Below are 26666 nucleotides of genomic sequence, written 5' to 3'. Positions count from 1 at the left end.
CTATGCATGAAACACTGACTGCACGAGGTTTTATAACCCTGCTCTGTTTCTCCATGGGGAGACATTGACTAGGCACCTTTCCTGCAGGATGATAGAGCCAGTGTGGAGACCCACCAGAGGGGCCCTGAAGGTTAGCCTTATGCAAGAAAGTGCACTTCCAGCAAAATCTATGCCCTGTGAATACCATCCCTTTCACGTCACCAACATACCATCAATAGCATTATATTATTCTTTAAAAAACCTTCCAAAATGAATTGACACTACCAACCCATATTGTGTGCATCCACTGGTTTATCACATGAAAGCTCTCTGAGGGCAGGGTTTTTGTTCCTGGAAGTTTAGAACAGGGCCTGGACCACAGCAGGTGCTCAGTAAATATGTATTGCATAGAGAACAACTTTGAATTATTCACTGTGCTGAGTTTCTCCTGCAGTTGTTTCTCAAAAGCCACTCTGCATGGGTCTTTACCCTGCTCGGAGCCCTGGGAGGCTTCCGTGTGACTTACGTTACAGGGAGCAGTGGGTTCTTTGTGTTCGGGCATCTGACTTGACCAAAGGGAAGCACTGGGCAGGGGGACTGTTGAGAGGAAGGGTCCTTCCCTGAGAGCTGACTGCACTGAGGGTTACAGCCCCTGCCCTGCAGCCCTCTCCACGGTTTCTCTGGATTTCCACACCTGCTGCCTCCTTCTGCTCGCTCCACAGCTCCCTCCACCATATGGGTGGTGGCAGCATCCCTGGTTTCTAGCCCCACGTTAATACGCTATCCCTACCAAGCTTTGTGAATACAGGCATCCCTGCTTTTTGAATTCACTTTATGGCCACTTTGCAGAAGATACTGCATTAGTACCTGTCTTCCCTAACAAAAAGAAAGGAGCCTGGCCAAAGGAATGTGAATATAAGACTCTTCTGCTTTGCTTTTAGAAAGTGAAAACAGTGTTTTTGCTTCAGGGAGCCTGTGCAGATGCAGTGTGTGTCCCCGGAGCGGTGAGAGTGGGACCGCAAGTTCCTCCCGTGGGAACCACACCCAGCATCTCAGCGTGCACCCATCCTAACGCGGAACTGTGTCTGTGAGCACCTGTGTTCTCTCTCCTTGCATTTGGTACACCCTTCAGCAGGTGTGTCCCAAGGTGACTGGTTCTGCTTTACTCCGTGTCAGTTTGCGAAAGGTTTTGTGAGGCTCCTCCACTTTCGGGTCATGGGGAGACCCGTAGTCCCGGTAGAAATCTCGCCTGCAGTCAGTTATCTGACTCTAGGACACCATCTGTTCCTGCCAGGCCCCCCACACCCTGGTAACAGAGCCCGCCCGTTTATTCCCTCCCCTACCCATTCCGAAATGATGGAGAAGCAGTTCTCCAGTAAACAATTGTTTTCACCTTTACCAGTAACTGAGAGATCTTCACCTGTAAATGGCAGAAGCCGGGTGAGAGCCGGTGTCGTAGCTGGCACGGACACGCCCCCGGTAGAGTTCCACCGCAATGTGGTCTTTGTCCCCCTTATACAGGAGGATCCCACTGTCTTCATCTGTAGCAATCTAGGAGGAAGGACCCCTACATCAGCGGCATGCAGTCACCCAAACACGCTTCACCAAAAGAAACAAGACTGCTTGGGAAAGGGTTTTACTGCAGTGTATTTTTTCCTCATGGCTGTGAGACAATACTAATGCACCTTGAAATTATTACTTGCAAAGTAACTTAGTCTAAATTACTTTGTTGCAAATAAATTCCTAAAGATCTTTAAAAGGTGCTCCTTTTCTACATTCATAAGCATATTTTTATTCTTTCTATACATGCCAGCAATGACAAAGCTTAAAGACGCATGTCCCATAAAATATGCAAAAACAAGGAATTTATATGCATAATTTATCCTTCAGGAAATTAAAGTTGAAAAATATTTTCCACATCATTACAGTGGCACAGTATTTAAAGTAATTCAAGCTTTCCCCCCCTTAGATTTCAAACTGTATTTTCTCAGCAGAGAATGATAAAATCTAAGCAGGAATAAAGTGGTCCTGTTTCTGTTCTGTTGAAAAAGAACAATAACAAATACTTCAGTAAGCACCGCTGGATGGGCTTGAACTTTCTTTTCTGGAGCTTTTCACCCTCCTGCTCATTTTGCTTCTGTAAAGGGTCTGATTTATGGCACACGGGAAACGTGACTGCACTGAGCAGGACTGCTTTCCGCAGTTCATACAAACAAGAAAATTCTTTACAGTGATGGCATGAAAAAAGGGAACTCTCTGCTTCATCCTGCTTTTTGGCTTTTTTTTTGGCTTTTAAACAATTTGTTCTGTAAAAGTCAGTGCTAGGTACTTCTCATGACAATCCAATGTGGCAAAGGTTGGAAGGCAGGAAGATTTTTTTTTAATAAAGTAAAACTGTCTTGTTTGCAAGGTCCCCTTCCTCATGACTTCTACAGAACCCCCACCCCTCAGTGGAGTGCCAGGGTGAACCAAATACGTTGAGGGGTCTACAGGAAATAGGCTAAAACCATCTGAGTTCAAAACATGAACAATATTTTGCTTACCAGATAAACCAACACTCAGCCCCAACCCGCCCCACGTCACCTACATGGGCGGATGACCTCTCATCTGGTCTAACCTTGTCTGTGGGGATCTGAATCCCTGGCTCAAAGCTGCCCGGTGACTCGGTGGAGAGACTAGCAATAAGTCTGAGTTTGTTCATTTCGTGCCTGTCCTCAAAGGTTTTGCATGAACAGTGAACAGACGCCCGCCGATATTCTGCCATAGCACGCTCTGTCCCACCCGCTCTCCCCTCGGCTGCCCGTTCTCTAAGAAAAGCCTCCCTGTACAGATTCTGAATGGCAGAGTCATAAAAATAAATGACCAAGAAGCCTTCTCCCAGGCACAGAACAAGGAGATAGATTTTCTTGCTGTGTGTTTTTTTCAAACAAGTAATGAATAAAACTACCTGCTTCCCATCTAGCTGGGAAACATACAAATGCTGGAGAGAGGACGGAAGCTCACACTCAGCGAGCACTGCCTGTCACCGTGTCCTGCTGTCTGCACCTGCCTGTGTAGGCAGTCATGTCACTCACAAAGCACCGCGGATGCGTGTGCTTTGAACCTGACGTTGGCCTGAGGAGATCAGCTCTCGCGAGCGGCGGAAATCTTACCTGAAGCGTGATGTTCGTTTGGGGCCGAACCTTGGCCGAAGGAATTTGAAGGTAGGACTCTTTGTTTACAAAGTTCACACTAACCAGCTTTTCACACTTCTCCCCCTGGTAGCCGGGCAAACACTGGCATATTGGCTCATTCATCCTGATGATGCACTGGGCCCCGTTCTGGCAATCAAAATTATCACAGGGGCTGGTCCGCGGGAGGACCATGGGTGGGGAAAACTCACAGAACAAGCCACTGAAGAAAAACAGAAATGTGTGGGTTAGATTTTACTTAAATGTGAACTGAGTCCCGTGAGACCCAACTCTGCACGCAGGTGCGCACTCCTCCTTTCACCTGTAACCGTCGGGGCAGGAGCACGTATAGCCATTCACCGCGTCCGTGCAATGGGCTCCATTTTTACACTTATGGTCCTGGCAGTCGTCGAAATCCACGTCGCAGTGCTCGCCGATGTACCCTGGTGTGCAGTCACACCTGTGTGAACAAGCAGGGAAGTGGTTTCAAACCCAACTGAGCCAGAGTGACAACAACAGCTGCCTTCATCTAGGAAAAGATGGCACCACCTTGAAAAACGTGTGTCAACAGGCACCCAGAGCCCTCGCATGAAAGGAAGCCTAGCAAACAGTGCTGGTCTGCAAGGAGCCTAGGGCTTCTCACCGTGGTCTGGCAGAGGAATGGGGCTTCCAGCTCCCTGATGACAGTGAGGATCCATGCTCCAAACAGGAACACAATCACTGCACCAGGGTCCCTGCCTTCTGTCCATCGTATTTGCTTTCTGACTTTCCTCCTCCCTTTCTCTCTCTCTCCCCTCTTCCCTCCACCCTTCCTCTTTTTCTCTCTTCCTTCCTCCCTTCTTTCCCCACTTTACTTGCCTACAGGGTCTTCTATTTTTAGCTCTCATTGATTTGAGAAGTTGAGATGATAAAATTGCTCTGTTGTCAAATTTACTAAAAATATTAAGCAATTTTTAAATGTTATACATTTCATTTTTTAAATGTTATACATTTAAAAAAACTTTCTAATTGAGAATGAATACATTGGAATAACATATATTTTTTGTGAAAAATTACGTTAATAGTGGATGCCCTAACTCATCCTAAATCCAGATAATCATTATGCCCAAGTGGGGCTGACCTAATGGGGTGGGGCATGGGAATCACAACCTGGGGGCCGGACTCTGGGACAGCTTCTCAGCCTGTTCCTCTGGGGCTGTGGGGGCAGAAGGGTCTCAGCTGCGCTGAGGGTGAAGAACCAGGGATGACAGGCTGCTATTGCTGTGCTCTGAGCACTTCCTCTGGGCCAGACCCTGTCCTAACCACTTGGCTTCCGTGGACTCGCTGAATGCTCTCCCCAGCCCGTGACACTGGTGCTATCTCTACTCCGCCCTGCAGGTGAGGAAACTAAAGGACACACTGCCTAACTACCTTACCCAAGGACGCACAACTTGTAAGTGCCGCTGCCAGAAACTGACCCCAAATAGCCTGACGAGGGAGCCTGGACTGCGGCACGTGCTGTCGGATAATTCTGCAGGGCTCTCTGCAGAACCTGTCGCTTGCTCGTGCTGACTACTGGAATCTCTGGCCGTCACACCAAGCACCCAGGACTTCCACGCTGCCTGAGGGAAAGCAGTGTGGCAAGTATGGTGGTTTTCGAACTATGCTTTGTGGAGCTGCAGGGACCACAGAACCCTAACCATATGGCCATGGCAGGGGTGGGGTGCTTCTGGTAGCTTCCTTCCACCCTCCCTCTGCCTCCAACCTTCTCTGGTTGCAACTTACTAGTTTTATGCATTGGGCTCCCACGAGCATTTCTGTTTTGGGTTCGCTGACTTAAAAGAACGAATAAACCAGGGAACTATGGGTTAGCTTTACAGAATTTGGGCTTCGCTGTTAGGCAGAACTGGGTTTGTACACTGGCCTCATCTGTAAGCGTATGTTGTCTTGACTACGTTACTTCATCTCAGTGTTCATATGTAACATATAAAAAATAAAATAACTTCCATCTCATAGGTTTGTTAAATGATTAATTAAAAACACAACCTATAAGGTAATTAGATAGTGTTTGAAATATAAAGCATGATTAATAAATGGTAGGTGTTTTATAAATACTTCTACTAAGTCTTTATAAGTCTATCAAAGTCTTTATGGTTAGGGTGTAGCAATTACCCACTTTTCTATTTCAAAGCCATCAGGGTTTCAGTGAATGAGGATAACTGAAAACAGCAATGTGGCCCTGGCTGGCGTAGCTCAGTGGATTGAGCACGGGCTGCGAACCAAAGCATTGCAGGTTCGATTCCCAGCCAGGTTACATGCCTGGGTTGCAGGCCATGGCCCCCAGCAACCGCACATTGATGTTTTTTTCTCTCTCTTTCTCCCTCCCTTCCCTCTCTAAAAAATAAATAAATAAATCTTTAAAGAAAAATTAAAACAAACACCAATGTGGATGTGGACATTACTGAATGCCAGGGATTTTGTCTGCAAAACGCAAAATCGGGATTTAAGAGTTGCCGGAGAACTGATGAGTTAAAATAAATGGAGTAACGCAGAGACCTGCAGTTCTGCATGTATGAATTAAGAAATAAAATGAGCTCACTGCATAAGCACGCTTGCCCCAGAGCCAGCAGTTTTAGTGCTAAATCATAACAACGCAACGTAAACAGGTCTGAAGTTAAATGGATCCTAAGTGGCCACAGACGTTCTCAAACAGATGGAAGAGCACCAAGAGGAGCGCTTCCACCCATGTTAATGCGAGCAGGGCTAAAGTGCTGAGCATTAAGAGGAAGAAGAAGTGCTTTGAAACATTCTGAATTATTTATCTGAGAAAAGAAATCAAAGTAAAAGATAAGGGAACCATACATTCGCCATAGTGGCTGTCTAAGAGCTATTTTATATTCTCTTCTCTACAAATATCATTTTTCAAGCCCACTAGAACTTAGAGTTACATTAGGACCCAACTTTTTCTTTGTCTTTCTTTTGCTCCTCAGACCTCGTTTGAGAACAGGAAGAAAACATCTAATTAGAAATTCCTTCAAGTCTGTATTATCGATAAAAGCTATCACATTCCCTCAACTCCATTATCTGTCAAGGAGTAAGGAGGGAAGCAAAGACTATAAAATACACGGTTTGGAAGCCCAAAAGCTGACTAAGTAAGATGCATGCTTGAAAATACTGCTTATGGCATATCATGGTCTAAAAATATCTCAAAGCAATTTAGGAGATTTATGAGGTATATAATAAGCTGGAGAAGTAAAACCAGCTCCCTTAGCTTAGTAATAAGAAAATGAAGTTGACGGAGCAGTACCACTTGTCCAAACAATGTTTGTCAGTAGAAATTTTTTTCTTTAGCAGCATTCATCTAGTTTTGTTTTTTAAGTCCAGTTTTCTTAGAACTGCCTCCCCCACACTGTGCGGATCTGTGTATGTGGGAGTGACGGCACACACTGTGACGTCACCTGTGTCTTTGCTAAGCTACATCCAGCTGTAAACAAGCTCCCACATTCCTGCTGAAAACTCCAGGTTCCCAGATGCAGCTAACCCATCATCCTGTAAGCTGCACTCTTAAGAGTGTACCACCTCAAATGGTTAAAAAACAGAACTACCTTATTTTTTTAAAGATTTTATTTATTTATTTTTAGAGAGGGGAAGAGGGGAAGGGAGGGAGAAAGAGAGAGAGAGAGAAACATCAATGTGTAGTTGCCACTTACATACTTCCCACAGGGGGCCTGGCTTGAAACCCAGGCATGTGCCCTAGACGGGGAATTGAACTGGTGACCCTTTGGTGTGCGGGCCAGTGCTCATGCCACTGAGCCACACCAGCCAGGGACAGAACTACCTTATGACTCAGGAATTCCACTTCTGGGTATTTATCCAAAGAAATCCAAAACACTAATTCAAAAAGATATATGTGCCCTTGTGTTTGTTGCTGTATTATTTACAATAGCCAAGATATGGAGGCAGCCTGAGTGCCCATTGATAGGTGAGTGGATAAGGAAGATGTAGCGCATATATACACAAAAGAATATCACTCAGCCATGAAGAGAATGAAATCTTGCCATTTGTGATGACGTGGATGGATCTAGATGGACGCTAAGTGAAATAAGTCCGACAGAGAAACACAAATACCACACGATTTCACTTGTATGTGGAATCTAAAGAACAAAATAAATGAACAACCAAAACAGAAACAGACTCAACGGTACAGAGAACAAACTGATGGATGCCAGAGGGGTGGGGGTTTCAGGGACTGAGGGGAAAAGGTGAAGGGATGAAGAAGTACAAATTGGTAGTTACCAACAGTCATGGGGATGTGAAGTGCAGCATAAGAGGTACAGTCAATAGTATTGCATTCATTATGTATGATGCCAGGTGTGTGCTAGACTTACCAGGGTCCCTTCATAAATTGTATAAATTTCAAACCACTATGCTGTCCACATAAAACTAATATAAAATAATACTGAATGTCAACTGTAACTGAAAAAAAAGTGTGCAATCTAATTGATAATAATGGAAGGCATTGAATTAAAGATTTGTTTTTTTGAAGATGAACTTCCTCATTTTGTAATGACTTCCATTAAGTCTTACTAAAACTTCATCTTATAATTACATTGCATGAAGTCCTGTGGAACCTGTATAGCAGATACGCAGTTGTGGAAAGCCACCTTCTTTACTAACAAATTTATCCGAGAAATGATATCTGTTATGTATGTGACGGACTTCCAACTTACCAAGTTCAATTGTGAGCACACTCAAGATGTTGGGAGTTTAAGTAATGTATGCACAGTATTTAGATGAACAAAAATGCAAAACAGAATTTTGTAAAAAATAGTGATTTCAATAAGACTTTGGTTTTTACATAGGACTGTCATCAAATGGAATTGACAGGTACTGCAACAGTGTATTTTCTTAAATGATGAATTTTAAACAAAGCTGTATCAAAAAACTAAATAACACTTGAGAATAAATGTTTTATTCAGATTGACCTTTAAAGGCAGTAGGGGACCCTGGTAGTACTGACCCTGACCTCCCATCCAACAGAGAGTGAATGATGGTCTGTTGACAAAGTTCAGAATGTTAGAGTCCCAGCGCAAATCCCATCTCTTCTCATAAAACTCTGCCTGACCTGAGTCATTTTTGATTCTCTGAATCCTATGGCAATTAGGCCTGAGTCACTTCACCGAGAAAATAAAGCCAGTGAAAGCGAATAGCTATGACGCAGCATAAAAGCACAAGATGGCAGGTGGCCCTGTGCCCTGACCCATGACAGGTGCTCAATAAATACTGTGTAAAGGAACAAATGATGTTCTTGTCTAGTTGTCTGAAATCACAGCTCAACTCCTGCACCCCACTGTGTCACCCTTGAGAATCCAGCTTACCTTCCAAAATAAACCAACGGCAAGGTTAATAAATGACCAGACTTAGAGGTGACCTGTGCTAGAAAAACCACTGGGCTGGGAGGTCACTGTCTGACCTCCAGCTCTGCCCGTGAGTAGCCCCGAGGTCTCGGGACAGCCACTGGCTGATCCGGGCTGTGGTTTCCTCATGCTCAAAAGGGAGAATTCGAACAGGACAATCTCTAAACTACTGCTGTGTCTAAGAAGAGAAGTGGCTGTTGATAGACCCTTAAAATATTTCAGGATTGCGGCAAAGGTGTAACTTAATTTTGATAGCAAACATATTTCAGCAAGATTGCTGAGGAAGGCATAAAAGCGATTGGGAAGTTCTGAGTTCACTCGGAGGAGCCCTCTGCCTAAAGAGACTATATGCTTTCTCTTCCCACAGGGACACAGGGAAGGGGAAGGGGCACTATTAACAGTTACACTGAGACGACAGGCGTACACTGGGACCGTCCCTGGCAACCTGGTATACTTGCCCCCTCTGTCTTCCTCACCCTGTCCAGCTCAAGTATGGCTGCAGATGGAAAACTTTCCGTTTCATTAAACTCCATATTTTATCAGATTTACATTCAGATAATAAAGCACCTACCAGATATTCCACACTTATTTGGCCTTCAAATAAAATGTGCTCATCCAGTCAAAGGCTATTTTACTTCATACACACCTTCCTAGGGAGTCAAGGAAAAGAGGAAGCGCTCTCTCTTATTTTTTTAGTGAACTGAAAAAAAAAGCCCATGCTGTCTATGGCCATTTAGACAAATGCCATTGATCCCAGAGAATAGCTCCCTTTAAGCCCAGTGAAGGGGTGGAGGTGGGTCCTGAAAGGAAAGTCCCCCTAAACGTGAGTGGCAAGGCAGCCCCTGACTTACTTGTATCCCTTGGGCGTCAGGATGCACTTGGAGTTGTGCTGGCAAGGGTTCAGGTCCTGGGCACAAAAGTCCAGCTTCTCCTCACACAACTCGCCTGTGAACATAGCAAACAGAGTTAGTTCATAGAGAATGGTGAGCAGGCTTCCGGCCAGCAGGCCGTGTCATGGGCCTCACAGGTCAGCCCAGCTTGTGACTGGGGGGGAAAAATCACAAGACATGGCAGCAGAAGATGCAAAATTCTGGTTCTGCTGGTCCATGGTCTTATGATTTGTGACAACACAAGTGTTGTGATCTGTGACGAACACCTGCCCTTTTAGAACATATTGCTAGAATTAGAACAAGGAAATCTGAATGCTTTTCTCTTTCTTTTCTTTTTTCCCCCTTTTTTCCCCCTTCCTTCCTTCCTTCCTTCCTTCCTTCCTTCCTTCCTTCCTTTCTCTTTCTCTCTTTTCTTTCCTTCCCTCCCTCCCTCCTACCCTCCCTCCCTTCCCTCCTTCCTAAAATTTTATTTATTTTTAGAAAGAAGGTAAGGGAGGGAGAAAGAGAGAGAAAGAGAGACATCAATATGTGAGAAATACATCGATCAGTTGCCTCTCACATGCCCCCAACTAGGGACCTGGCCCACAACCCAGGTATGTGCCCTGACTAGGAATCGAACTGGCAACCTCTTGGTTCATTGGGCTGGCGCTCAATCCACTTAGCCACACCAGCCAGGGCTGAATGCTTTTCATTTCTATTGTTATATTTATTTTTATTTTGGACTTTTTGTTGAGGTATAGCATGCACCCAAAGGATAAATGAATAGCTAATGAATATCCGCAGAACGAGCCCACGCATGTAACCAGCATCCATGTCCAGAAACACCACCATTTATTTCCCAGCATCCCAGCAGCCTGACTAGCGGGGCAGACACCCACTGTCCCGACAGTACCACAGAGTAGCTGTGCCTGGTTCTGAGCTTGACATTATTCTGTGTGGACCCTTTTATGCATGGGTTATTGTATTTTATGTCTGAAAAAACAATCCCCGAGTTGTCATAGTCTCCAAGGTCTTGTACGTGCAGAATAAAATATTTTCCCCACTCATGACTTATTGCGACTGCTTCAGAGGACACTCCTTAGCTCCATGCACCACAACAGGCAACAAGATAGGCAGGAAAAAGCAGAAGGAAAATCAATCTAGATAGAGAACACAGACCTTTCTCCGAGTATCAGCTAGCTTGCAAGGAACAACTTTGATCAATAAGGGACACCTAAGAGCATATTCATGCTGAGTCTAGACACACTATGTTAGATTGCACATCTGACTCTCTCAGGAAATGTCTTCAGATACAAGTAACATGATTATACTTTATTTTCAGATATGTTAGGCCAAGTAGGATTTTCAGTGAGGAGATTTTCCCAATCATTGTGTGAGATATTAAGGGGACTAGAAAAATACAAAATAAAAGCTCTTATTTTTCTACCTTACTTCTGTATTACTTTTTAATTATTTTAGGGCCACACCTATGGGCCGCTGTTCATTTCCGAGAAACTATTAGAGCTTTTATTTGTTCAAAGTGTGTGGATTTAAACAGCATTGGTTAACAAATCAGGAGTCTGCAACACATTCCTTTGTCTTAAGACTGCCCTTTTAGTCATACTTTGCTAATTGGTAGAAATAGTTACTTAACGACTAAATGTGGCATATTATTTACACTTCCAGGATCTTTCTCTATGATGCAAATATATAAATGTACTCATCCAGATGTTACATCAGTTTGATCTATGATCAGCTAAGGTTTTTTCTACGTCATAATATAAACTAATTGCAACTGAAAGTCTCATATGTCTTCTATGAGAAGGCTTTCTGTGTCTCTAAATCTGTGATACAAAAAGGTTTTAACAATGTACATGTGCTGAGCTATTTTTAAACAGGGTTTATCTAAAACTTTCACTTTCAGTTAGTATTATTTTAAGTAATGCAGCTTGATGGAACTTATTCGTTATAATTTACTGTCCCACCATGATGAAATACCACCTTTAATTTCCTCATCAAATCTAGTTGATTGGACTCAGGCTCTGTACAGTAGTCTACATTCACAGCAGTTTGCAAAAAACTGATGACAGGGAGGGGTCACTTGGGATAGTAATGTATATCATCCTATGTACTTTTCACTTTATACCCAAACAAAAATTGTTTTAAAAATAAAAAAGGGGGGGGGCGTAGTTTACTTCTCATTCATTTTGATCTGATCCCATTTGACCCAACCCAATCCAACTCCATGAAGCTCATCTAAACCGCAGTTCACAAGGAGTTACTACACGGTGCTCTGTGTGGGGCGCTGGGGCTACAAGGATGGATGTGCTAAGTCCGCTCTCAATCTACCAGCAGAGAAAGTCTGAGCTGGAGACAGAACGTAGAGAAAGAACTTCAGCTCTAAGAGAAGAAAACAGAGTTGACCCTTTATTCGCCACCAGGTATTTCTCCATAAACTTGACGTGGAAAGGAGGAAGGAGACGGTTCTAAATAACTGTCGGCTAAACGCATTGCCAAGTCCGTGATCAATCACAGCTTTAAGACTAAGCTTGCCAGCCTGCATGTGAAAAGCTACATGAATGTCAAGTCGTTCTTACCTTGTAAGGAATGTATGTTATAAAAATAGCACAGCAGCCATAGTAACCACTGCTAAAGCTGTGCAGGGTAGTTCTTTGTGACCATGGCATAGTCACACATTTGACTCTCCAGGAAGACTGATTCATGACTTCAAAAAGGAATTTTCTCCTTTGAAATATCACCAAACATTGTAACATTAACAAATACTACAAAAGCATTTGCTGGGTCCCATTACTGCCTAACTCACTTGAAAGCCCAATCTTCCATCCAATACTGTTGGCACCTGTGTCTACTCACTGGTTTATGAATTCACCTCAGATCTGTGCCTGGGTTGATGGTGTTTCATTTTGCCTTAATAACTTTAATAAGTTCTGTTCTCAGTTTTTCCTTCCATATACGCCCCCTTCTTTCTGAAAATGTCCTGGATAGTATTAACCATTTGTTACCTATCTACAATTTTTATGTTTGCTTCTACTTATGAGACATACTGTATGCGTTGATAATGACTTAATAAATAATTAGATAGTGCTTACTACTGTGTGTCAGACCGTTGTAAAGGCTGTGCAAATTTGCAGTCACTGAATGTTTATGAGAATCATAGAAGGTAAGGTTGTAGGTGGCATTGTTCCGGGCGCATCACATGTGAGTGATGTTTATCTCATTCCCTTTCTTTGTAAGGTCATCGAGTGCTTGGCATATTTTCCTTTATATCATTTTAGAATATGGTGTGGAGACACACTAAAACAATAGTTATTGAAAGAAATAGTCATACTTTTAAAGGAAAAATGCTATCTCGTTGATCTGTATTCAACTTGAATTTCATTTTAGCCTTTAGACATTTTTCTTTTTCAATTTACTAAACCGTTGCTCATCAGTAATAAATAGCTTATGTTCTTTTCCTTAGAAATTACTTCAGACATTTCCCTGGCCAAATAGTAAACTTAATGTTTTCACTGGACTATTTGTTTACTGTGTGCTCTAATTATGTTGCATTCCTCTGTATTTGGGGGAAGGCAGCTTTTCACGTCCAAATAGTATCCCATGGTGCTGAGACCTAGAGCTCAACACAAGATGGGGAATGCAGCACGTCCCATATGCAAATGCAGGACTTGATGCCGCTTCTCAATCAGTGAGGGAAACGGGACATTGAAAACATCACTGGTTTTTCAGGAAGAATGGAAATAAAAAGCACTAACAGTTCTGTACTCTTCTGGTTTTAGTCACTAAGGAAAACTTTCTCCCAAACCTCATAGTGTTTAGGGGACATTATGCAATTTTATTGCTCGTCTTCCTCCCCTCCTCCTCCTCCTCCTCCACCTTCTGCTTCTCCTTCTGCTTCTCCCTCTCCTTCTCTCCTTCTTCTTTAGTGTGTGTGTAGTCAGAGCAAGACTTGAGTTAGGGGAAAAACCAGGAAAAAAGAAACCTGAATTTGAGTGGCTGCCTCCCTTCCTGAGATGACACAGTGTGAGTGACAGAAAACAAAAGTGGAGATGTTCTTTATATTCCACACATAGTTACTGCTGTGATCTATTATCCCATAGGTGGGTCTTTATATTTTTAACATGGCATCAGAAGAGATAAGTCAGCCCACTGGAGCAGTTCAGGTCAATGTGATTGAATACAGGTTAAATTTCTGTGCCCTTGAACTCCTCCAAAGACAGGGGTCTCTAGACAGACCTTGACTCTATAATCTGGCTCCAACCCAGGAGATCCTATTCATTTGCTTTCACCCCTGGATCTGTAGAAGTCTCCGATGACAGCACAACAGTGTGGAATATCATGGCTGCCTGGCATTTGTGATCTCCCTTTCAATCGAAGAAGTTAATTTCTCCTATACTTCTAGTTTTCAGCTTTTTTGTTGATGAGAAGCTAAAACGGTGCATATGTGTGTATCCGTTGTCTGTGTTTTCAAGAAACAGAGAGTGGTCAACCAGGGAGCCTACTGGTACCTCTTCAGGATATCTGACTTCGTGAATGATCCACTCTACCTTGTGAAGAAAAAGCACCGCATGTCCCAAACAGAGTTGTCTTTTTTGTAAGAAAGTAGTATCTAGTTGTTGGGTCACTTGTTCCTGCTGTGTCTGTCAGGCAAATGGGGCAGTTCTATAGTCACACTAGTACGAGCCACGCGAGAGCAGGGCAAGAGCGACGCCCACTTCCCTAAAAGGGAGGGATTCCTCAAAGCCCACTCTTGAGGGGGCGACACAATTCATTATCTTCTGAACGTCTGCAAAAGTGGTCTTTCTGGAGGACTGGATGGAGTGGTGATGTGACCACACATCCTGGCCTGCTCAGGACAGTCCTGGTTCACACCTGTGGTCCCAAGGTAATTATCGATAGTGCCCCATACACTCTCGCAGATGCCCTCATTCAGATGATGAATGTCATGGTCACCGTGCAGGTGGAGCGGGGAAAGCTGAATCCTCAGCGTTTATGTTCTGTTTGCAGTGAAGAGTGAGCCAGCGCAAAGGGAGAAATCATAGAGAGAAAGTGCTCTTACAAGGTGAGACGACACCTGGGGCGCTGAGTTATTGCTTGGCATGGCCTCTGCAGCTTGCTCAGTATAAAAGAGTGGGCTGGTTGCAGAGAAGTGAACTCTTTCACTGTTCTGGGCCTCAATTCTTCACCACTAAAACGAGCTTCTGGAATTGAAGTTGTGTGAGGTGCACTGTGGCTCTCAAAAGCTTTTTAAAAAATGCTACAGGAGAGACGGATAATGCAGACAGCCAGTTTGCAGGGGAGCATGACGCTTAGCTGCACGAAACACGACTGCATCCGGTGTTTACAATGAAGAGCGTGTGCCCAGGGCCCCCTAAGGCACCGCACTGTGAACGTGACCGCAGTGAGGCGCAAGCCTCACTCAGTGCACTCTGATGGTTCTCCCGGGGACGAGTGCCTGGGGTTGGCCTTGCCTCCTGCTTCTTGTTAGGTCCGCGAACCAAACTGATATTCATGCTCCTTCCTTTTGAAACACAACGAGCCCTTCCTTTTATCTCCACCCGTGCCCCTGGTATCTTCAGTTATCCCTGTGTTTACCTTTCTCATTACCAAACTTACCAAAATGGTTTTATAACCGCTCTGCAAACTTCTCCCGTGACACACCCATGGAGTGACCTGCCTACGCTGTTTTCAGTGAGTCTGACGGGAAGTCAGATCTTCAACATTATCACACATTCTGAGTGCCAAGTATGCGTGAGGCCCCGAGCCAATGCTGGGGGTCCAGTGGTGAAGAGCAATGACAACAACCCCCTGCTGGGGATCGACGTCCCCGTTCTCAGGGGGCTCACACACGAGAGGTGGGGGAGAAGGCATCCATCTGTTGCGTGATAAGGGTGAAGCAGGGAAATGCCCAGGTGTTCTAGGGGAGGGACCGACGGTGAGGGAGGTTTTTCTGAAGTGAGACTTGGATTCGAGGGTCAAGGGGGATGACGAGGGCGGCAGAGGTTCTGTGCGGCAGGTGACGTGGCGAACGTGAGCTCTGAGGGACCGGGGGGGGGGACGGGGGGGGACGGGGGAAGCTCGGGCCGGAGGAGGCCACACAAGGGGGCAGGGGCCACGTGACAGAACGTCTTGACTCTGTGAGCGATGGGCACCGTTGCAGGGTCTGAAGTGGGACGACGGCCAGAGGACATGCTCACTTCGAAAAGAACATTCTGGCTCCAGGATTACAGGTGGGTGCACACAAACGGGCGTGAGGGATGCTTGAGCTTGCACTCAGGAGATATGGCCGGCCTGGGGAGACGGCTAGGAAGCCGAACAGATGGAAATCTGTGAGGGGCAGGATGAGGAGGCAGCTGTGAGAAGGAGGTGTCCGGGACTTCTAGCTTCCTGGTCTGTATAATCGGAAGTACCTTTGTGCAACGTGGGTTAGACTGAAAGAAGGTCAAGCTTTCTGGTGCAAAGATCGAGAGTTTTCAATATAGCGATTGGTGTTACGGGTTGAGTGTCTCCGCTCCAAACAGTGGATGTTGGAGCACTCCAGCAGCTCAGAATATAAACTTCTTTGGATGTATCTCTTTATAGAGGTAATCAAGTTGAAATGAAATCGCTATGGTGGGCCCTCATCCAATGACTGATGATCTCATAAAAAGGGGAGACTTGGCATAGGAGACGGTGACATAGAGGGCCACAGGAAGGAGGTGACTAGCTGCAGGCCAAGTAAAGAAACCTGCAGCAGGTTCTTCCCGCCAGAGCTCCAAGGACCAGCTCTGCTGACACTGTGATTTCACACTCCCAACCTCCAGAGCTGAGAGACAAGGAATCTCTGCGGGTTAAGCCCCCAGTTTGTGATGCTCTGTTCCAGCAGTGCTAGCAGCCCAATGCGGGTGGGCGGTCAATTCTACGTTCATCACAGTTTAGGGTGGGGAATAAAAGTGTTAACTGATGCCACTATTTCTTTTTCCCTCCCTCCCTGTGTCTTTCCTTTTTTAATTCATTCCATGTGACTATGGTCTCCTGTGCCTCAAATTTTCTTTGATGCCCCAGACCTTCTTTAACAGAGTCTGTAATAAGTGATGCACAAGGAAAAATAAGCAGCCCATGGCCACGACCTCTGCATTTAAAAGCGGCAAGGATGAACAGAGCATCCAGAGTGATGTAGCCTCATCTCAGTTTGCTGCTGGAGCCTGAAGCCTCTCTGCGAAGCACTGTGAGCCTTGGTTGACCTGGACCAATAAACCCTTAGCCCCGTCTCCAAAGGGAGATGCAGGACTGGCTACCCAAACAGTAGTACTGACGGCCAATTATGTAAGACAGGACATTAAGGTGATACCACAAACTCTAGTGTCTTACGGGGGGGGGAGAAAAGTGAGTCCGATGCCTTGTTCCATGAACTTTACTGTAAATTGGGAGACTGACTAGACCTTTATATAACAGCTGGACTTAAAAATAACTTAATAGCTATACTGTCCTTAGTTATAAGAATCATAATCTTGGAAGTGTTTTATAAACTTAAAGTATGTCAAAGACATCAATAGTCAACAGAAGTGGAGGATACTGGAGCTGAATCCTGTCACCAATATGATTTACATTCTCTGCACACACACTCAAATTTCTTAAACCATATTTGCCTTAAAAAAACACTGCCTTAACTGATGGCACTGTTGCCAATTCTGAACGACAGGGATGCTCTGGCAAATCAGTGAATAATGAAGGTACCGTCTAGTCCATGACCGTTAACATTAAATGTTTCCTGTAACTAATAATAGTGTAAAAAGAAATTCACTTCTTGTAATAGCATCCATTTATACATAATCTGGAGTGAGAATTTTTTATTTGACCAAAATAAAAAAGGTGCTTTAGTTTAATACTTTTTATGGTATAAGGTTGGGGGGAAATATTTTCAGCTCTACCCAGCAAATGGGTTAAAGAGTGAGCATGACCAAGTCCGTACCCTGGAGGTTACAATCTGTGTCATTTAGAGAGACAAGATGCCCAACTTTCTAGCACCCCTGAAAAGTTCCACTTAGTGACTGGGCTATGGACCATTTAGAAACTGCTGAATGACTTACTATTACTTTTATTTGTAACTGAAAACAATACTACATGGTCCCTAAAATCATGATTGCTCTGAAGAGATTCATTCTTTACGTAATGTGTGCTAATCAGAGGCAACTCTTGAAGAGTTCTTGGATGGATAATTAATTGCTTTCCGTCCACCGAGAATGTGGGCAGCAAGCAGTACGCCTCCCCTAGGCTGATTCAGCCCTGAAAGCCTGCTTAGCAGAGAACAGCTTGGTCGCTTAGTTCCTGGATTAGGATTTCTGGAATTTTCCAATTCTAACCTCTGTTTAACGTATTCATTTGTTTTACACTAATGGAGAAATAAAAAAGGGTAAATTAGAATTAAAAACGATCTCACTTGTATCTTTCCAAAAGTCAGCCCTTGAAATTCATGTTGGGCATGGCTATCTACAAGAAAAATAATTTAGATACGGATGACATGACACAGTGGGAACACTGAACTGTTGCTGGTTTCTGCTCGTGTAGCCAGATCAATTTCTTCTTTGCTGTAAACCAGAAAAAACCATCTCAGAGTCCATCTGGGGCTCATGGGTATATGAAAGGGGTGGGGAGCATTTTGGGCTGATGGTGCAGCCTGTTCTTGTTCCTATTCATAAACTGTACCAAAATGCTTTTTTTTAATACAAAAGGATCAGGGATATTGATAATAATGGGAAGGGAGTTTATGACAGCAATCTGAATAACCAGACCAGAATTCTAATGTTAAAGCTAATCGGTTATGACATTTTCAAATACACTTGTAACAAGGGAGGAAGTCTGGTTGAATTCCTGACAGAATCCCCAGGATACAGATTTTTGGAGGGTCAAATGCATCATTCATCAGATATTTGCATTTGAGCTCTTACTTGGTTCAAGAAAAAAACCCAAAAAAAGGGTACCAGTTTCACTCTACTTGAACTGGCACAGCAAAGGAAGGTATCAAAAAGCAATTTATTGGGTAAAATAAATGACAGTTAATTTCTTAACTGTGTACTCCTTGAGGACAGGGGGTGGACACCTTTATATATGCTATATGTTTGTACCTCTTTATTCCCTTTGCATTAACTAGCAAATTACCCGCCACTAACTAGATACTCGGTGGCTGCTGAAAATGTGAACAATAGCACTGATTTGATTGCATCTCTAAGGGAAATACGTTTTTAAATGTTAATAAAGGAGACCACATGGCATAAGGGACAACATAAAGGAGCGGAGAGAGTATGAGGAAAACCAGTAGCAGATTTGCGTTCTGATATCCAGCCTGAGACGGGTGGCCTGGGCATTCAGACTTTCCTACGGTCTCGTCTGCCAGCTAATGACAGTCCCCAGGGGAGGTGGACAGGATGAGCATGGGGATCAGGGAGGTGTATGTGTAAGCAATTGAGTGGCATGTTTGAGAAATGTGAGGATAAATGGACCTCAATGATTCACATGACCAAATTTAAAAAATTCCATTCAATTCACACTAGAAATTATGTATTACCCAGTTGGGTTTTTTTTTATTAGTTAATTTTATTCATTAGATTCCACATATGAGTGAAGTCATATGGTATTTGTCTCTCTCTGACTGGCTTATTTCACTTAGCATAATGCTCTCCAGGTCCATCCATGCTGTTGAAGAAGGAAGGATTTCCTTCTTTTTTTTTTATGGCCGAGTAGTGTTTTATTATGGAAATATACCACAGCTTTTTTATTCATTCATCTACTAATGGGCATGTGGGCTATCTCCAAACCTTGGCTATTGTAAATAACACTTAATGAACACAGGGGTGCTTATATTCTTTCAAATTAGTGTTCCAGCTTTCCTGGGATGTATTCTCAGAAGTGGGATCGCTGGGTCCAAAGGCAGATCCATCTTTAACATTTTGCAGTTACTCCCCACCGCGTTCCACAGGGGCTGCACCGGTCTGCATCCCCACCAAAGGTGAGGAAGGGTTCCCTTTTCTCCACATCCTCGCCAGCACTTGTATTGATGACAGCCATTCTGACAGGTGTGAGGTGATATCTCATTGTGGTTTTCCTTTTGTTATTTATTCATGTAAAGAAAAACATTCTCTCTCCTCTTACAGACCTTGCTGTGTAGCGTGGCGATGGATGAACTTTAGTAGAGGGTGGACACAGCCGATGGGATGACGGGAGCCATCCCGGGACAGGTTAAATGAATTGGACCTGAAAGAAAAGTACTTCTGCTTCCTTCTCTTTTGCTGAGCTAGGCCAGATCTGTCTGCTACAGACTCTGCTCAAGGCTGCATCCCAGTCACCACAGCACATTGACCCGGGCAGATGCCCAGTCTCCAGTGCTCTCGGTGGTGATGGTAACTGGTTTTATGTCCATCAGTCAGTGAAGAACTATTTATAAATAGTGCAGTTCTATCTACTCTTTTAAAAGAGCCAACTCTCCCTGAAGATTCTTTTTAATAACCTGAGCCTCTCTTATTTGTGTTGACTATTCTGAAATTTGTCCTCTCAGAAATAGTTACTAACCTTCACAATATGCTCCTAATCGATAAACAATTCAGGTCACATCCGCTTCTCTGACCTCAGTTGAATCCCACCATCAGTGCAGAAATACAGGGGACTGCTGCTGAGGGGCCCTGAATTTCTGAAGGTACGTGAGCCACTGATAAATGTCCTGGACACGTGTTCCAACAGGACATCGCCACAGAGTAGCCGACCTCGTGAGGCCAAGCTAATCATAATTCAAAATAGGAAGGCTCAAAAACACATGCTATACATCTGGATATTAAAATGTTTCCAACCAGGTCAATCATGTTATGTTCTCACTTTTGTTCTAAACGATATCAAATGGATTGCTCCATAATGCTTGTTGGCCGGAAAGTTTGATTAGGCTTTGTAGTCAGAGAAGAGTGTTTCTCTTTGCTGACGAACTGGTAAAGTAGCTACACAATGCTGTTCACTTTATTGGTTTATGAGGAGTGATGACTTTGCACTGGCAAACTAACTGACCTAGCCTGAACTTGCAGGGAGAACCAAAGCCAAAGATTTTGCCTGGTAGACAAGGGTAATGTTTTATGCATTTTCGTATCACTTTGAATGCTTAGCACAGTGTCCTGCATAAGGTATTTTCTCAATAAATATCTTCTGAATTTTTAAAATGGAAAAACTGACCTCCCCAATAAATAAACAAAAAGGAGGTGTTTTTCAGTACTTCCTCATCAGACCATTGGAGCTCAATAATGGAGCCAATGCCAACAGCTACTGAAACTGTAGAAATATTTAAATCTGTTTTTAAAATAAATAAACCCAAATTGGTTTGAATAGGGCTTGGTTAAGCTGAACTGCGGTTCTGGGCTCAGTGGTCTCTGCCTATTAACTGAAGAGCAAACAGGGCCATTAAAATGTTTCCCGAGATTCAAAGGCATTTAAGAGGGTTTTGAAAGGCTGGAAGATGAACGAGACCCACACAGCATCACTAGGCTGCCAGAGAATTTCCTCTAGTTAAAGCAGACTGCAGGTATGTCTGCAACTGTATTGACTTGGGTATAAAAACCTCACCCATCTCCAGGTAGAACCAATAACAGAAGGAGTCACTATTTTTAAGAGATCATAAAAGTTCAAAAATATGTATAAAACCTAAGAAATACAATGGAACCCAAGAGTTTTTCAGTATTAATATTTTCTTAAACTTCAAAGTAGAGTAAGGGCGTAAAAAGAACTAAAGACGTAACGCCAGGTAAAGTCTTTCCACTTGAAGTAGGCATAACAAAATAATAATTTTAAAAAGACAGTACTGAAAAATATGGGGAGAAAAATTTCCTTCACACAAATAATTTCCTTTAGGTGGATTTTTCTCCATCAAAATAACCGTAAGAATTCTTATGCCATCAGGAATGGCATCAAATCATCTAAGCTATGGCAATGTAAAGATGATGGCTGTCATTAAATGATGCAAAGCATTTACATTTCATAGGTCTTGTAGGGTAGCCCTTGATATTTCTGGAGTATAGACTATGGGGGACGGTGAAGGCTGGTGTCCTAGCCAAGGCTGAGTGCTTCACAAAGCCACCCTTGACTGCTTGCATCTGCAAGGCGGATCAAGCCAGCAGCGACAACAGCCGGGACCCGCAGGGGTTAAACAGCAGAAAGATAACCGCAAGCTTCAGCTGTATGTGCTGTAACTTTTGCAGTAGACACATGTATCAGTTAGATAGCTTGGGAATGCAATAGTCTGTGCCTGCAGTGTCTGCCTAAGTTTGTAAAACATCCTTGAGCTGTATCTAACCTACCCCTATAAAATAAACGTGGTTACCATGTTCAGGGCTCATTATCTCTCCACCCGAGGACAATGTCCCACCTGGTCCCTGTTTTTCCTTAAACTATCTGTGTTGTGTCTTTTCTTCATCTTCCGTTGACCCCACTCAGGAACCCCCACCCCACGCTGGTTGCAGCAATAGGCATGTAACATTTTAAAGTGTTTTCCCACATGTTCTTCCATGTAATTCTGAAATATCTATGAGTTGGGAAAATATCGTTATCCCTACGTTGCAGGAAAAACAAAAATAAACAAGACTGGGAGGGGTCCTGGACTTGATAAATATTAGGATGAGACACCTGAGCTTTCCCCATTAGCTATGCAAATTCACCAGTATCCCACCTGCCCTCAGTGAGGGAGAGTAGTCTAGTCATCAGGGACATTAATGAATTAATTATACAGGCATTGATTAGACTCTTTCTTGCTTTTCTCATGTGTAAATAAAACAGATTGCTTGCCTACACCTGAATTTTGCAGCTACCTTTACTCTTTTCAAACGCACAAAAGGGGCCAGTCTGTGTGGCAAGCTGAAGGGACAGCAAAAGAAGAGCTTGTTTGGCACCACGGGTTAGTTGGAGCCCCTGTGGGGTGTACGAGCATCCTGAGGCTGGAGGACAGCAGGCAAGGGGGGACTGGTTCCAGTGCAAGCCCCCAAGTTAGCGTGCATGCCTTGGGGTCAGTTAGACTGAGGCTCATATCTGGACCCCTTTTTACAGGGTATGAATCCCTGGGTAAGTGTTTTCTCACTGTTTTGTACAAGTTATTGCTCAAATCCTTACTGTTCATATCTACGGGAATTTTTAAAATTAACCATATCCCAGCTAATGACAGAACCTCTTTTTATTTAAGAAATTTACCCTCAATGTTATCAAGAAGTTGGGATTTCATTTCTAGTTAAGCTTTGGATTAAAAAATAGAGAATGGTTTGACTGCTTTTAAAAGCAAATTCAGTCAGTAGCGGACTCTCGGAAATAAAAGACATCTTTTACAACATGAGGAGGAAATGTAGTCAACACACAAAACCACGTGGTGATTTAAAACACTATCACACCGCCAAGCTGGCCCCTGAGAATATATGGAGCTGTTTAAGGGCACATTCCTAGGACAGAGTAATTGCTATCATGTTTCTGAGACACAGTCAGACCCTGGGCATCCCTGCCTCCGACCGCCAGCTGCTTTAGTGCTTGTAAATGGGAGGGATGACATTTGACTAAAAACGGTATTGGACTCATCAATCCGCAGAGAATTGACCAGGCTGTATTTTTACATTTTTAAACTATGAAACCAGTTTTTCAACTTAATTCCGCACCTAGTAAGAGTAAGTGGCCAAACACAGCAAATCACCCGAACAATGCAACAGAAGGAAATGAAGTTCTTAGCAAGAGGGGACAGGGTGAGCTGCCATCTAACGTACCTACGTCAACTGTGTACTCTTAGTACCAATGCTTCACACACAACCGCAGCTGTCAAGACAAGCATGTGTTGGGCTCCTTACATGGTGCTGTGCCTGCCCCTGGCACTTGAAGACTTTTGGTCAATGGAATGAGTGAAAACCCAGTCAGTGTTATTAGTACTAATTCTAAATCTTCAAGATAACATTTCACAAAGGTTCCATAATGATTCCTTGAATGTGCCTACTGCCTTAATCAGTTCTAGGACTTCCTTTCCTGGCCCCTGATGTATTTGGGGAGCTGGGTGGACCATATTGATATCAATGATTAAATACAGTTCTTATGCTTTAAAAATACTGCACAGTATTCATGATATAATATAATACGAATATGACAATGTCATTTTATAAGTCAACCTCTTGGGTTTTATAATATTTACTTTCGAAAATATTCTAATAAATGTATACACTTTTCAATATTTCTCCTGTTTCAAATTACTAAAGATATTAGTTTAATGTTATTGAAAAATTCCCACTTCAATAGTGGGAAAAATGTTTCCCACTGTAGAATGTTTCCCACATTTTTCCCACTATAGATAGAAACATTTTTTCTATCTATACCCTATCTGATGTACTATAAATGATATGTATTTTTCATTGTAAAAATAATTCATGTTCATGATATCTTTAAAAAAGTAAAAGCATAATTAATAAAATACACAATATTTTTTAAAAGTAAAAGCACACAGAAAAGTAGAAAGTAGAAACTGTTAGTCTTTCTTTTTGGCCACCCTTCTTCCCACTCAGGAGGTTTCTTCCACAGCCTTCTAGAAACTGGGAAAGCGCATTTCAGACGCCCTTTTTATAGCGTTTGGCACAGCTACTCATCCACCCGAGATCTGCCTGGCTGATTGGACACATTAATTTGAGATGTTGTCACCATTCCTTTTACCATGTCAACATTCCAACAGTAATGAAATCTTTAAAAGAAAGAGGGAAACAGAAACGAAAAAATCATAATAGACTTAAAAGGCAACTAACCTTTTTCCACCTCATTCAGATTAGCAGCTGGCAGCGACAAAGACAGAAGAGACAAAAGACTTTTTACATTGCGATACAACAGCAGAGCACAGGAAGCTAATGCATTTAACAACAGAGAGGCCAAGGGCGAGAAGGCAAAGTGAAGCGAGGCTTCCATGTCTTACCTACGGCCGGCCAAGCGCACAGACACGGAGGAAACAAGGCAACAGGCAAAGCCTGTCGCGGGGAGCCAGAGAGCTGCGTCTAAAGCAGGTGACTTAACCACCAGCCTTATTTTTTAACATGTGCACTTAGTGGTTTGTGTGTGGGCATTGGAGACTTGGAAAAACAAAGAGGTAATGGCACAAGGTAGAAACAAAGAGTTCTGAATATTCTCCACAAAATGTATTCTACATCTTTACATGCCCAGCTGGGATGGAAACTTTCATTTACTGAATTTCTGTGAGCTCATTAAGTGACACCATGGGTTACACTGTGATCGACTGTGCATCATCTTTGTATGTGGTCCCATGAGAATAGGGTTCTTTCAAAAACATAGTCTGACCAAGTAGATCCAGGGTTTGGACTTTTAGGAATCATGCAAAAACACATTTTCCAATTTGACACCTACATTCACACCAGACTTTAAGAAAAGGCATCAAGTTTTCAACATGGCAGGGGTGCTGTATTTGTGATTTTCATTTTTATACGTTTTGAGCTTATATATTTTCAGGAATTCCTTGACATTTTTCCTTCAAGAAATACCTTGGTTTTAGAAAGGATAAAATCATTGATTTTTTAAATAAAAAAAATCAAAACTGCAATCTCTTAAGCTAAAATTAAAACCCTAAAGTAAATGTTAATTTTTTTTTTATTTAGCAATTCTGGAGTCATACTTGCTCAATCCTTACCATTGTGATTTTAATTTAAAATAATACTGAATTGAATTTTTCAAAAATTAATTATACTCAGTCCTGAGTGTAGTGATTTTAATTTACAAGCGTACTGAATTAAACTTCTCAACAATTAATTTTGTATGAAGACTATCAGCAATCAGCAACTATGTATTTGTATATCATACAACTGGAACAAATAATGAATTAAACAGAAAACAACAGTTTTGATAATTAGCGTGGGAAAGCACAACAATACTTAGATCATCGAAGAACAATACTGGCCCTTAAAATTTATGTTGTTAATCCCTGCAGCAGAAAAGAGCAGATAGCTCTGTTCTCTAATAAATCAATAACTATTTCCTGTGATGTGCTGGCCACAGTGCTTCAATAAATTTAATAAATTTTCCAGTGGCGGGTTCTTTTATTCGGAATATTCGTAGTTGTGTTTTAGAGCCTGCCCATCACACAAGGACTGCTCCATCCGACCTCAATCAAATCCCTGAATTTCCTCCATTAACGACAGTGTGTCCATTCTGACTCTTGCCGTGGATGCCAAATGTAAAAGCTTTCCCCATAATATTTTACAAGCTTTTTCCATGAGGTTTTATTTGTTCCAACTAAGGAGTTCAAATTTTCATTTATGCCTTTGGGGTATGGAGTAAAAATCTTCAAACAGAAAGCAACTTGTGACTTGAATGATTTTTAAACAATGACAACATTATTATATTCCCTGAGCAGTACAGGGTTTCTGTCCCTGGATCTCACGCTCATTAACCGGACTCCAAACGTAGCTCTAAAAGAATACAGCCACGTTATAAGAAAATTCCTCCCTCACTGCAGACTTGGATGGAGGAGGACATGAAACTCCAGAGCCCAATTTATATTTTCCTATAATTAAAGGCCACTAGGTGTCCCTGATTGCAAAATCTGCAGATGGTTGTTTGATATTTTGTAAATGAGCTCACTTCACATATGGACACAAATGCTATAGTTTATAGATGAGTTACAAAAGGACCTCGTTTAGATATTTGCTCTAATGCCAAATTGTCAGACTCTTCATGGCCCGCAAAACTCAGCTCGCAGTTACAGCGGAAATATCTCCATGCTCTTAAGTTTCTATTGAGCTCAGTATTTTTGTTTATACTTTGCCGAAATCAAGGCAACTGATATTTGCAATAGCTATGCTTAAGAAGACTGAAGGAGTTTCAGTCCCTTTGGAGAGCTAAATGGCCCTTGACAGATAGTCTTGGCAAGTTCCCCCACGACAGCGTCTGTAGATGTCCCATTTTGGCTAAACAGTAGTTTTGCTAAGTTTTGAGTCTTTCAGATGTTTCAAAGAAAGAGATCTGGCACAGAGAGATGAGGCTTTGTAAATACTTCTCAGAGGAGGCTGCACTGACCGGAATCTTTTTTGCGGGGAGAAAACATGGGGTCAAGAGGACTGGGTGGAAGAAGGGAGCTTGGAACGTGACAAATGAGAAGATAAGACAAAGACTCCAGAGAAATGGATAAGGAATAAGGTACAGCAAGTCTGAAGCCAAGGCAGGAGGACCCTCCACACCAACTCAGAAGAGTCTGCCACCTTCTGTAGTTG

The 26666-nt window shown here is 43.0% G+C and overlaps 1 protein-coding gene across 10 annotated transcripts in view; it reads right to left on the bottom strand.

The window, feature by feature from the left end:
- SLIT2 (slit guidance ligand 2) overlaps nucleotides 1-26666 on the bottom strand; it is a 324610-nt gene that overhangs the window by 19217 nt on the left and 278727 nt on the right. For 5 of the 10 annotated variants that reach the window (XM_045834199.1, XM_045834201.1, XM_045834203.1 and 2 more), the window contains 5 exons: nucleotides 24198-24224; nucleotides 9397-9490; nucleotides 3472-3609; nucleotides 3132-3372; nucleotides 1400-1530 (listed from right to left, as the gene is read on the bottom strand). In XM_045834199.1, coding sequence (XP_045690155.1) covers nucleotides 1400-1530; nucleotides 3132-3372; nucleotides 3472-3609; nucleotides 9397-9490; nucleotides 24198-24224 — 631 coding nt within the window. The remainder of the gene's footprint in view (nucleotides 1-1399; nucleotides 1531-3131; nucleotides 3373-3471; nucleotides 3610-9396; nucleotides 9491-24197; nucleotides 24225-26666) is intronic. The other 5 variants (XM_045834202.1, XM_045834204.1, XM_045834207.1 and 2 more) reach the window with 1 other exon arrangement.

Source organism: Phyllostomus hastatus, unplaced genomic scaffold, assembly GCF_019186645.2.
Source record: "Phyllostomus hastatus isolate PE091 unplaced genomic scaffold, TTU_PhHast_1.1 phas_contig_196, whole genome shotgun sequence".
NCBI classification, from domain to species: Eukaryota; Metazoa; Chordata; class Mammalia; order Chiroptera; family Phyllostomidae; genus Phyllostomus; species Phyllostomus hastatus.
Note: the sequence above shows the minus strand (reverse complement) of the source record. Positions and strands in the feature narration are given on the sequence as shown.